This window comes from Malaclemys terrapin, chromosome 4 (assembly GCF_027887155.1).
Source record: "Malaclemys terrapin pileata isolate rMalTer1 chromosome 4, rMalTer1.hap1, whole genome shotgun sequence".
Lineage (NCBI taxonomy): Eukaryota > Metazoa > Chordata > Testudines > Emydidae > Malaclemys > Malaclemys terrapin.
Genome location: NC_071508.1, coordinates 116,225,766 through 116,239,733, shown reverse-complemented (window position 1 = coordinate 116,239,733; position 13,968 = coordinate 116,225,766). Strand labels below are relative to the sequence as shown.

The window sequence follows — 13,968 nt, the reverse complement described above, 5'->3', positions numbered from 1 at the left end:
TTGGTTCCTGAGGAAACATTGTTCCTCACCATTTGGGAATCACTTTTAGGATCTAAAGGAACCTGGAAAGCATGAATAAATAGATCTTTTGGTCTAGTAAACCTCAACCCTATTCTCTCACTCTTTTGTGTAATGTGTGGTGAAGAATATATGTACATGCAAGAACTGCTCAGAACTCTCATACATTATTATAAGGGCATTTAGTAGCAACTTGTCTCTGTGTTGCCTATTACTTTCCATCTAGAAAGGATTCTTGAGACCTTTTATTTATTTATCTCTCACCTCCTTTGCAGCAGGTCTTTGAAATCCAGCATACACTCAAGCAAATGTGCTTTGGTTTTTTTGGTTTTCTTTTGTTTTGTACCCCCCATCTCCAATGAAATTCATTCAAATTTCTCAGGGAGAAAACTTTTTAAAAAAATCTCTATTTCTCTTCTCTTTCTTGGGTTCCTCAGAAAACTTTTGGCAGCATGCCAAGATAATTCATCATGAAAATGCTGGACCCATGCTGTTGCCAAAGCAGCAGTAGACAATATACAGAATACGTGGGTGACAAGAAGCCAGGCTATGGACCCAGCACATGTACTTAACAGTCCTGTCTCCCACTGTGGTAACATTACATGGGGCAGGGGAGCCCCCACCTCTGCAGGGGAGAAAGAAAGGAGCCAAGCCAGACTCCCCCTCATCCACTTCTAGCACCTGGCTCCGTAGACCCATAACCCCTCCCCAAAAAATCCACCCTTTGATGGCAGCCTTCTCCTGTTGTGAGCTAGTGTGATTAGTCCTATAACTCAAACAATGGAAGTCTGTGATGCAATGCTGAAGATTCAGGATTCAAACTGTGATAATTGGAGAGGGGGCGGAGTGCAGATTGTTCCAGATGTACAATTTTTGTTTACCTTTCCTTAACGTACACACACAAAGCCAGGAAATTTTATGCAAAAAAATGTATTTAGGTTGGCAAGTCAAGCCACTGAAAGTTAAGAAATGCCAGATTTGCGATTGCCTACGCTATCTTCATTCTGCCACCTTATGTGTATGCATTATGTATCTTTAATTGCACTGTAATATACTGCTTTTCCACAGAACCTCTACCATATTCAGTGCATAGGTTGGTTACACAAGGAGGCAGAATTATGGTTGCAATAGGCAACCGTAAATCTGTCACTTCATAATTTGAGTATTTGCGTTTGAAATTTTAATATTCTCTTAATGTGTGGGGTGATATGTTGTAATAATAATAATAGGCAGAGCTGGTAGCAACACCTGTTATGAAAGTGGCCCAACATTTCCCATTATAAGACTCTGTTTTCAGTTGCTGATAACTTTTTGCTAAACTTTAACTGTTTGGGAAGAAATTTTGTATGCTGGGTGTCTGCCTCAGGCTGAATACCTTGTGGAAAATTTCAGCCAAATGGGTCTGCAAGAAAGAAGCTTGGGAAATGTTTTTGCTCATTTTTAAAAAATCACACAACCTTTTCTTTGAAAAGCTTTCGTGTCCCCATGCTTTGGAACAGGGACTTGAAATCAGAAATGTGCCTTTTGCCATCTCTGTGAAAATCTATTCAAATTTGGCAATGTTATAAGCCTTTCAAAAATCGTTACTATATGCTCTGTAGAGTTACTAAATTTTAGCATCTAAATTTCCAAAAATTGCATAGGCAGCCTTAATTCTGGCATTTCCTAAAATTTGATTGCTTGGCTTTGCAACCTTAATGTTCTTTTAACAATCTTTATTTGCCTCCAGGGAGGGGGGAGAGGGCGGGGGGATTTCAGGCAGCTTCTTAAGTATGAAAATATGGATCATTACTCACATTAAAATAGCATTAAAGAATTATAATAAGAAATTAGAAATAAGACTCTTGCCATTAAGAAAACACAGCAATTTACAAAGTTTAAAGGAAAGCCCAAGTTTGTGTTTACAGTAATTAAGGATATGAAGATACCCTGTTTTCACTTTCACTAGTTAGTCAACTCATGGTTTTTTTATTTAAACTCTTACAAGTGCTTCCACAGTTCAATAGTGCTCAAATTTTGAAGAGTTTGTAATAAATGGTGTTAACATCAATATTTCTAGCATTTGTCCCAAATGAGAGATGCTTGATTATGGATTTAAAAACACAAGTTTTCAAGGGATGGAGAATGGCTTGAGAAGAACTGTTTTTATTGCATTGGTTTAATATTTGAGAAAAATGAGTTTGCCATGTTGTTAGTTTGTTGTTGTTTTTTTAACAAAAGTTTCTCAAAGAGACTTGATGGGGGGGGGGGAGGCTGCTTTTAACAACTACTGGGTATCATTAATGTTCAAAATTGAGTTTGCACCTTACGAATGTATAGCAAATATTTTGTGTAGGGAACAAACTCACTAAACATTCTCCTTCATAAAACAGCAGAAGGAAATGGAAATACAAAATGTATAAAGCAGTGTATAAACTGAACACAACAGCTGTGATTCTAACGAAATGCACTAACAAACTTTATGGCTAACTTCATTTCCCTTATTACTGCTAGTATAGCACAAGTGTGAAAAGGGAAGTGTTCCCTATCACCTTGAACAAAAAGCTTGCTAGGGGAGATTTCTAAGGAATTCTCTCAACCTTTCTTTCTTTTATTGAAATAAAAAAAAAAATAGTAAAATAGCTAACATAACCCATTAGCACAAGGTGTATATAAGACGGTTTTCTATATTTCTTAAAATTCCAATATAAATTAAGGCTTTGTCATATAACAGCAAGCAGAAGGATTATGGAGTCACTTGGCAGCATCTGCATAGTTTGAATCCATTTTAGAATGCAACACTATGAGGCCTAAAATACTGGGGCTTCATTGGTTGGTTGATATTCTCTAATGTATGTGGCCAGACTGCTATAGGAGTGTCTGCGAAAGGAAGTTTTAGAATTAAGGCTCCCCTACTGCTTTGCAAAGTTTTGTGTGTGTGTGTATTAAAATACATTGATTGACAGCAACTCTGGCATCAATTTCAACAGTTTTACTCTCACACAGATATAAACCTAGCATGGATGTGGTTGCAAATACCTGGCCTGAAACAGAAGGAGGTGGGGTAGAACATATCTTAATGAAAGAAAGTTGGCCACAAAACAATTCTTCCTTTGAAAAGTGTGTTTTTTAATGAATGGGCATTATTGGCTCTTATCTGGCAAAGAGGCAAAGTCTAAAAACTCCTTTTGGTATCAGAAATTCTTGGCCCTGAGGTAACTGCCAGCTTAACTACCTTAATTTTGTTTGGGTTTCTTTGGAAATAGATTTCACTGTATTATGTATTAATTATAGGATATTCACCTTGCAAAACGATTCTATGACATGGCAGCTGAAGCCAGCCCAGATGCTCAAGTTCCTGTCTTCCTAGCACTCTGTAAACTCGGGCTTGTCTACTCCTTGCAGTATGTACGAGAAACCAATGTAAGTAATGCGAATACTTAAGAGTGATGGCAAGGAATCCTTATTCCTAACTCTGGAACATCTTTAGAAGTGGAATCAAAGAATCACATTCTCACCCTAAACTCCGCACCTTTTAGGATAAGCTTTTCTGCTCTGTCTTGTTTTCTTCTATTTCACAAGAGAAATGGAAAGGACTAAGGTCTCAATGCCTCTCCTACCTCTGCGGTTGCAGGAAACTGTGTGGGATATACTCATTTTATCCTAATAATTAATCCCCCAATCAGTATTCTAGACGCTGTGCTAATACTCCCTTCAGGAGAACTTTCCTGACCCAAAACTTGATAACTTGTGTATGTGAGCAGGTTTCCCCAGAATTAAGCTTACCATCCCAGGGACAACATGCCAGTGTTTGTTTGCTTTCCTTCTTTCTGGCTTGATCATACTGTATTTGCACTGCCTTATATGCAACCATAACAATTCCAACCCACCCCAGTCAGAAACTATTATCAATATGATTATTGTGCTGTTCTCTCAACAGGATCTCCACGTAGTGCTTGGTGATGGTTATTAAAGAAATGTTTGTCTGGGTACTTATATGGCCCCCATCATCATATTATCTGACTGCCTCCGATGTTCATTCATTTAATGTATTCCCTCAACACCCTTAAGGACAGGACAGGCAAAGGCTGAGAGCAATGATCATACCCATTTTGCAGAAAGGGAGCTGAGGCACAGAGATTAATTGACTTGCTGATGGTCAAACAGGAAGTCTGGGCAGAGTAGGAGGTATGGATTCAGTTCCCAGAGACCTGGTTCAGTACCATAAGCATAAGTCCATCATCCCCTTCTCTCTGTTTCTCCACTTCTGGTTTCTACTTCTGCATTTTTATTCAGGACATTTAGCAGGCTCCAGCAAACGAAAAGAAAAAAAGAAATAAACTTCAGCTTTCATTAGAAAATAAGCAAATGATACCTGAACTACTGCAAAATTCTTTTCCTGTAGTTTTCGTGCAGCTGTTAAGCCTTGAGCGCCAATGAAGAAAATATGATATGAAGAAAATTCAGTTTGAAGGAGGAGCAGAACAGTTTCTACTAGTTAATATGGCAGCGTAGGTTATTCTTGCCTCAGGCTTAAGACTGGTGGGTTAAAGGCTTTGCTCACATGAAAGATATGTAAATACATAAGAAGAAGTTGCAGGTGTTCATTTTATAGTGCATAGCATTTTCTGTTGTAGCTGTTGAAACTGGAGCTTGATTTTGGTTAATCTATAATGGCAAATATTGGTACTGGTGTATTAAAAGAAAACTGCTAAAAATAAAAAATGCAGGTGGCTTTCCCCAGAATTAAAGATGTCTGAAACTTCTACAACATTTCTGACTCATGCAGCCAGAAGAACATAATGGTGAGTTGTTGGTTTTGTTTTTTAGATCAGAGAAATATTGTCACATCTTGACATGGACCAGCTGTTGGGACCTGAGTGGGACCTTTACCTTATGACTATCATCGCTTTGCTCCTAGGAACAGTTATAGCTTACAGACAGAGGCAACACCAAGCTATCCCCAGACCCGCAGGGCTGCGGCCAGCTGTGCCCCAACAAGAACCTCCACCAGAACATCAGCCGCCACAATAGCAGCAACAGGAATTTCAATGAAAAGAACTGTATTCTCCAGCAGAAACTATTTTCATTGTGATTTAGAACAGATCAATGGTCCTTTTCCCCCCAAAAGAGGCTCAAAGAAGCATAAAATTCTGAAAGCTGCTTAGAATGATGCCTTTTTTCAGGGATAAGTAACTTTTTCTAGACTGATTTGAATGTTATTTCAGTGCCAATGGAATAACACAATCGCTTTTTTTGTGAAACACAAGTGTGCTACTACAAAAGTGATGCCTGCTATATCCAATTTCTCTTTATTCGAAGTCCCTTTTTCATCATCGCTTAAAGTGTGTGGAAAACATTGGCTAATAGGAGCTGGCCCATGTAGAAAGAAAAAATGTTGGAAGGCTGAAAACCTGAACTCTGCTTTTCTGAGCAAAAAGAGATCCTCTAGAACTGTGAGAGAATTTGTTTTTCTTATCTGCATCCCAAGTATTCCTACAGACCTTATTTTAATTATTCTTTAATAATAGTTTCACAGTTTATGTAGTCTCATTATTTATCTTTGATGGCTTAACCTGGATGTTCCATTCAGAGGAAGCAAAAACAAAAGCAAAATCTGTAACTAGTGAGAAAATTTCTTGTTCTCTGTGATTTGCACTTTTGGGGTTTTGTTTTTCCCTTGCAGCATACGTTTTTGCTAATGGCCAATCTCTATTCCAGAAGGTGAATAGGGATAGATAGCATTTGTAAAATAAAAGAATGATTTAACAAATCCTCCACAGAATGTCCTCCACAAACATTTGGAAAAGTGGTGAATATTTTCTTGTAGCCTCTGTGCAACTTGTGGGATTTCTTAGCACAAGAGCAAAAGGGCAATTTGTTAGTCTTCCTGCTTTATTTTTTTAATCTTGTCTCAATAGTAAGCTGAGAGAGTGGCTAACTGTAGAATGTAGCAAGAATTATTGTTAAGAAAAGACTCTGATGGGGGGACGTAGCCAGAAGCCTTCTCAGCTCAGTTATAGGTAGACTAGAAAAATAGTGTTTCTTTTATTAAAAGGTGGGACTCTCATGTTTCTCCAACTAGTCTTACAACTTCAGCAATCCAGTCAGTAAGTACAACGGAAATGACCTGTATCACAAGGTCTTTATGCAGTTAAATTCTACATATCTTGCTACATACACAGTGGGTGCAGCAGAGAATCTGCCTCTATCTGCTGAGCACATCTAGATGAAGGGAGGTACAAAGGGATGAATTCCAGCTCCCCACTCCTGGAGCTGAATTTTCATCAGCATTGCTGCATTTCAGAGTAGCCTAAGAACTGCTCAGAAATGTGCTGGTTGGTAACAACCCCTCACTGGAACACAGGAGCATCTAGCTGTGTCCCCTCTGCCATCTATGTCAGAATGACATGACATAGATGGCTATAGCATCTGAGGACTCCCCTTGATGGGGGAATCCAGAGTGGAGGTGGTCCTAATGGATTATGGCTCCTTAGTGTCACCAGAGCAGTGCAAAGGTGCCACACTGGGGTAGAGAATCTGACCCATAAACTCAAGGTTCTTGTTTTGTAAAATTCTTGATCGTTGTTTTAACTGATCATAACCATTTGGAAGCTAAATGCACAAAGTAAATATGGGAGAATAGCTTTCTGGGGGAAGAAGGCAGAAATCTGTACTCCTTTTTCTCAGGAGCAGATGTGGATATTTATTTCCATATTAACACTATACCCTGTGGATACACTATTTTAAAGCAAAATGAAATTTGAATATTCAAGACTCTGACGCTGGCTCTAGATCATACATTGTGCATTTAAAGAGTTAACTGCTTCCTTTTTAAAGGCTTTTGTTCAGTAGATCGGAATTTAAGTAAGAACCAGCCTGTATGAAAAGGCTTCGAAACTGTGAGATCTTGTATGTTTTGTACATAATGTATTATAAAGAGTTGAATGAGCAAGGTCTCTTTGCAGTTAAATTGTTGCATTTTGGGAGAAGGGCTAAATATTCTTTCCTGGAAGCTAATATTTTGTGGCTGACTGCAGTATTATGAATACAGAAAAGCTTTTAGATACTCCAAGAGTGTAGAGTCAGAATCTCACTAGGTCTTCATGGAAGTTCCATTCTGGGGCAAGGGGATGTTTCAATTCTGTTTGAGAAGGAACAGTATTGAATTTCTACATGGTCTGATTAAAATGTACAGCAGTCCATTAACTGCATTATTTAAAAAAAAAATTCAGTGAACTTCTAAACCTTTTCCCTCTGCAGTATTTTACCTCTTCCCTTGATTTTGTAGATCTCTCTAGCTCAGCATGAGGTAGTTTAAAGGCTGGATGGAAAACACTTTCCAATTCACCACCACTGAATGCATTGTGTATCTATTTTGGTTTTTTTAGCAATTCTACCATTTGCTAATCTTAATTTTTATTTAAAAGGTTTTGAATGTTATAATCTAATAGAGCTAAATTCTAATGGCTTACTCCTAGCTATGTGGGAATTCATTCCCACCAAATGGTTTATAACAGCAGTCTTTTGTAGCTGGCTTTGCACAGAGCTGAAACATTTTACATTAAAGAAATCAACAGAAGGCATATCCTCAAAACATTTTTCATTTTATAGAATTGCCTTTTGAGAAGTACAACATAAGCAATAAGGAAGTTTTCCCCTACTGTTGACCATTGCTTAATCTTGTCAAATGGCATCCATTTGAATAAAGTGATAACAGCAGAAACTAGTTAATATGAATAACATCAAACTAACTCAGGGATTAAAGAAATATGAGTAGATTTTCTAGGTCAGCTGCCTACAATGTGGTTTAGTTTTTCTGATAATCCCTTACTGTTCTGCTCCAAACTTTGCAGCATATTTTTGCTTCTTACAAAAATAAGACTTAGTAATATTGAATTATTTCAGGTTGTGCATACAGTTTATCAACCAGTTCTTTCAATTTCCGAAGTAGGAAAGAGTGGGTTTTTAATTATCTTGCTGGTATTTGTTTTTAAAGAGCATCTTTTCATTTTTAGTGGCACACCTTGTCTTTCTAGTTGTGTGCAAGAGCAGTTTGAAGGGAAATTGGGTTTAAAATAAAATTTCCATTCAGTTGAACACTTGATGTGGCAGTTCATTCAAATTCTTTTTCCAATTCAATGAAGTTATGTTGCTAAAGTTGAGTATGCATCTGCCTAACTTTGAAGACCTAATATGCGAGTTCTGAATACTTCACCACTGGGAAGTTAGGTAACTTCAGTCAGAAATACGTGATAATTTGAGATTGTACTTGGTTAAAAATCTACTGACACTAAATTCTGCTCAGTTTATTTTCCCCTATATTTCTTTTCTCTCATTCTTTATTCTGGAACCTTGAATGAGAACAGGGTTTCTGAATGTGAACTGCAGTGTGTTTTGAGTGAAATAATTTTATACATGCTCCGCTCCCCCAGCAGTGTTTTAAGTGCAAACTTTACCTATTTGATCTTCCCAGTGCTTACTGTACTGCCATCAGTGGGAGTTCTACATGTGGAAAGAAATTAGGAAGATGAAGATCTGAGAGAATTTTATTCCAGTGACCCCCAAATCACTAACCTTATGTACCTGTCAACTTAAAAATGTTGCTTGTAATTTGAAAACAAAACTCTTAAATAGTTGATTTAACTTCCAAGTTGAGAATTTAGGATTCTGTCATCTGTCTTTTCCTTGGTGATGTTTGTCCAAGGGTCTGCTTACATCAGTTGTCATTATTCATTTGTTTGGAAATATTTCACCCTATGACTAATCATTTCAAATGGGGAATAAGTAGCAGAAGAAAGGAGCTTGCATCAATACAAATGTCCTTAGATATTTTTTTCAAAACATAAAGGTGAAACTTTTTTTAAAGTTTTCCATGAGACTTCGGCTGTTGCGATAAACTTGCTGAAGTAAAACTCATCAACCTGTCTTTCCATGTGACTTTTCAAGAAGGTTAAATGTATTGTCAAAGCATTCATAGTGTTCAAAAATATTATGTACCAATCCTGTTGCTGTCAATATACAAATTAAGTTTGGCACATTTGTTATTACAGGGGGAAAGCTCAACTTCACCAGTCTTTTCCTTTATAAATAGGCAACCATAAGTTGATATTTGTTTGGGTTCCAGAGAATATTCACAAGTATACAACAATGAAAAGGCTTAGTATGACTTGAGAACTACTACAAGTGCATAAGGGCAGGCAAGGGCTACTGGCAAAAGTCCTTTTTGTCTTTATCAGCTGCAGCTGTTAAGAGGACATTGTAGGGATTTTTAAAATTTATTTTGTATTTAAGGAAATGCAGCATAAAGGCTGGTAAAGTGTAAAATAATTGTGTAAACAAATTATGTTAATAGAAAGATGTACAGATTCATTTTGTACTGTATCTTTAATCCTGTGAAATAAAGTTACCACCTCTATGGTTAGCCTGTATGCTGTAAGATACTGTAGTTCTGATAACAAAGGGTTCTAACTATAGGCTAAAACTATATATAAAGTCCTGCTTCTTTGTATTTTCATTCCAAATGCTGCCCTGAACACACAAAGGCATTGCATCTGCTAATTCAGGGTTGGTAAGGCACTGGGAGTTGTGAAACCTGGGTTGTAATGCCAGATCTGCACAAGTCCACGTACCAAGTCTATGGCATATTGCTTAATTTCTGTGCCTCCGTTTTCCAATATTTAAAATAGCAATAATGCTTGTTGCAGACATGGAGCTGCTGTGTAACACTGATCTGTAATTTAATGTAACTGTGTGTGACCTGCTCAGTGAATTAGATTCTTCTTTGAGTTAGATGCAGCCATGTATTCCACTTAAGTGTGCATGCCAGAGAATGTGCCTAGCAGTACCTGTAGTGGGGCGATGCTCATATCTCATGGCTGTAGCTCCACCCCTGACTATATTCAGCCCCAACTTCTCTCAGTTCCTTCTTACTGCCCATAGCTAGAGTCGGAACTCTATAGTTTTCAACCTCACAATCCTCTATTCAGTGACTTTTTTTTCTAATTGTATATAGTTCATTAGTAGCCCAGTATAGTGTTAGCAGGGCTGGCTCCAGGCACCAGCCGACCAAGCATGTGCTTGGGGCGGCACCTTAGAAGGGGCGGCCAATGTTAGGGTGGCGGGGGGCACTCGCGGTGTTTGGGGGGGGGCGGGGGGTTCAGCGGGGCGGCGCTCGAGGGTTTTTTTGTTTTGTTTGTTTACTGGCCGGCCAGCGCCGGGGGTGTTTCAGTGGCGCTGGGGGGGGGAGGATTGGCCGGCATGGTGCTCTGGGGGTTTGGGCGGCCCGGTGCGGTGCTTGGGAGGTTTGGGTGGCCCGGCGCGGCGCTTGGGAGGTTTGGGCGGCCCGGCCCGGCGCTCGGGGGGTTCGGCGCGGCGCTCGGGGGGGGGGGGGTTGAGTAGCCCGGCACTCTGGGGGTTTGGGCGGCCCAGCGTGGCACTCGAGGGGGGCGGGGGTTTGGCCGGCGTGGCGCTCCAGGGGTTTGGCCGGCCCGGTGCTCCAGGGGTGCAGGGGTTTGGGCGATGCAGCGCTCGGAGGGGGAGGGGGGTTGGGCAGCGCGGCACTCGAGGGCGGGGGTTTGGGTGGCCCAGCGAGGCGCTCCGGGGATTTGGGCAGCCCAGCGAGGCGCTCCGGGGGGGGGGGTGTTATGTACGGCAGGGTGGCGCTCTTCTTTTTTGCCTGGGGTGGCAAAAAAGTTAGAGCTGGCCCTGAGTGTTAGTTAGACTTTGTGTTAGTTGTAGTTTAAACATGTTTAAACAGTAAACAGTTGTCGGGTGGGGTGGGGGGAAATTCCCAGTAACTATTCCCACATGTGGTGTGTGGTGTACCTAGGTGAAGCCCATGTCAAACAGCAGTGTTCAATTTGTAGATCGTTCACTAAACAGACTCAAGTGGCAAGAGATCTTTGTCTGAAGCAGCACCTGTTCAAACAGGCCATGCAGCCTACTTCAGCATCGAGGCCTTTGTCAGATTGCAGATCACCCTTGAGTTTGAAGAGTGCTCCCACTTTGCGTCCTGGAGTTGGCACCTCTCCAAAGAGATGGAGGAGTCATTCCCCATCAAGTGCTCTGAGGAAAAGTTCACAAGGCCAACTGAGGCCGCTCCAGGTCCTGTGGGGACTCGTCTCTCTCTCCTCCAGAAGGAGAGTAGATCAGCACGGGGTGAATGCCAGTGTGCATGGTGGAGAAGGTACAGTCAACCTCTCCCCACCACCATGCAGGGAGCTGTACTGTTGACATCAGTTCAAGCCCTGGGGTATCCATTGAGTCTGATACCCACAAGACCAATGCCAGCACCGACTGCTACCACCCCAGTGGTGTATCAGGCAGAAGCAGATCTCTGCCTTTCTGTCCCAACCTCTCCCTTGGTCCAGTACTTTGCCACGGCTGTATCTTTTATAGCCCTGTTGGCTGGGCAGACCACTGAACCTATGGGTTTGTCAGCACTGCACCCCACACTCAGTGGAAGTGGGGCCAGTACCAGACTCAGCACAAAGGATCTCCTTGGCACTGGGAACTTCTCTGGTACCCCCATAGCTGGCGCCACCAGTGTTGCCGTGGCGGCAGTCACCAGCCTCCATTTCATCACCATTACTTTCTTGTAGTACCAATCTTTACTTTGGGACCAATACCACTGGAAATGATGGAAGCATACTTGGTGTCAGCAGTTCCGTTTCTACTGTGAGCGCCAGCCCCCTCATCATTCTGGGCTATGGATAAGTCATACTGGCTGCACCCTTACCCCACCATTATATCCCAAATCCCAAGACTCCTTGGCGTCTGAGTCAGGATCTTACTCCTCCTGCTCTCCATTGCCTGAGCGAAGGCCATTCATGGAGGGCTATGGGTACCAGGATTGGCGCTCATTTTGTGCTTAGGACTGGGGCCCTAGTCCAGTGCCTACTGGCCACCAATGACCTATCCATACCAGTGGCCTCTGTGGATTTTGTGGGCCACTCCTGGGTCATGGAGGTCCCACTTCTTGTCCCACTCAAAGCTGAGATCCCCGACCAGCTCTGTGGTAGTAACAGTCGATCCACCACAGGTCCGGGTACCAGTGAAACTTCCCCTTGAAGCCTCCAAAGTCATCCTGCCCAGGCCTGTCAGCCCTGGAGCAGGATCCAGCACTGACACAGTTAACTGCCTCATCCTCAGCCCTGGACAATTCTGGGATGCAGGGTTCTACCTCCCCTTCAGTACCAGAGGATTTCAAGGCATACCAGGACCTGCTGCGGGGCAAGGCGGTTTTCCTGGGAATTCAAGCGGAGTCCCAGCAGGAGAGCACTCACAGTTAGTGGATATCCTGCAGCCATCAGCCCCTTGGAGAGTTGCCCTCCCTATTAACAATGTGCTCATTGAGCCTGCTAAGGTCCTCTGGAGCACGCCAGCTTTGGTTCTGCCTGCAACTAAGCGCATGGAAAGGTGCTACTTCGTTCCCACATAAGGATTTAAGGGGTTTTATTCCCATCTGGCCCCAAATTCCTTGGTAGTAACTGTGGTGAACAATAGACCCCAACAGAGCAAGACTAAGTCCACTCCCAAGGAGGACTAAGTGAATGGACCTGATAGGCAGAAAGATTTACACCTCCCCTTCCTTGCAGATGCAAATTGCTAAACAGCAGGCACTACTGTCCAAATGTGACTGTCAACTGGACAGCTATAACTAAATTTGTAAACCAGCAAATTCCCTGCAGAAGAAATTTTGGACATTTGTCACCAAGAGCAGTTTGGTGGCTAAGGCTTTTTGGCAGTCTGTGCTGGATGTCACGGATACTTCAGCCAAAGTGATGACCTCTCCAGTGACCATGATGAGGTCTTTCTGTCTGCAGAACTCGAGCATTGCTCCCAGTGCCAGCAGGCCATTGAGGATTTGCCAGGCACTTTTCTCAGATAAAACAGAGAAGACTGCACCCCTTTAAGGACGCTAGGGCTACCGTTGGGTCCTTTGGGGGTGTAAACACTGGCACTGCAGATACACCAGTATGGCATTCAACAGCAACAACAGCAGTAGCATCTATAGTGCACATTTGGGCAGCCTTTCTCTTCCCCAAGACAGCGGTACTACCCCAGAAAGGGGCTTAGATCCCACAGAAAGAAGCAGATGGGTTCAGGCAGTCGATGCACCCTCTCCCAGCAACTCTCAAACACCCATTTTGACTCTTTCAGCTAGAGCGGTGTTCCAGTCATCGCTCAAGAAAGATAAGGCCATTGTGGAGAAACTAAATGAATTTTTTGTTTCAGAGTAGCAGCCGTGTTAATCTGTATCCGCAAAAAGAACAGGAGTACTTGTGGCACCTTGGAGACTAACAAATTTATTAGAGCATAAGCTTTCGTGGACTACAGCCCACTTCTTCGGATGCATCCGAAGAAGTGGGCTGTAGTCCACGAAAGCTTATGCTCTAATAAATTTGTTAGTTTCTAAGGTGCCACAAGTACTCCTGAATTTTTTGTATCAGTCTTCACTGCAGAGGATGTGAGGCAGATTTCCACACAAGCCATTCTTGTAAATGACAAATCTGAGGAATTGTCCCAGATGGAGGTGTCATTAGAAGTGGTTTTGGAACAAAGTGATAAATTAAACACTAGTTAAAGTCACCAGGACCAGATGGTATTCACCCAAGAGTTCTGAAGGAGCTCAGATATGAAATTGCAGAACTATTAAGTGTGGTATGTAATCCATCATTTAAATCGGATTCTTTACCAGATGACTGGAATATAGCTAATGTGGTGCCAATTTTTTAAAAAGACTCCAGAGGCAATGCTGGTAATTACAGGCTGGTAAGCCTAACTTCAGTACTAGGCAAACAGGTTGAAACTATACTAAAAAACAGAATTATCAGACACATACATGAACACTATTTGTTGGGGAAAAGTCAACATGGCTTTTGTAAAGGGAAATCATGCCTCACCAATCTACTAAAATTCTTTGAGAGGGGCAACAAACATGTGGATAAGGGTGATCCACTTGACAAA

At 41.8% G+C, this 13,968-nt stretch overlaps 1 protein-coding gene across 1 annotated transcript in view; it reads left to right on the top strand.

Annotated features, from left to right (window-relative positions):
• SEL1L (SEL1L adaptor subunit of ERAD E3 ubiquitin ligase) overlaps window positions 1-5,771 on the top strand; it is a 48,050-nt gene extending 42,279 nt beyond the window's left edge. Inside the window, exons 20-21 of the mRNA XM_054025022.1 lie at window positions 3,292-3,420; window positions 4,828-5,771. Coding sequence (XP_053880997.1) covers window positions 3,292-3,420; window positions 4,828-5,031 — 333 coding nt within the window. The 3' untranslated portion in view covers window positions 5,032-5,771. The remainder of the gene's footprint in view (window positions 1-3,291; window positions 3,421-4,827) is intronic.
• The last annotated feature ends 8,197 nt before the right edge of the window (window positions 5,772-13,968 follow it).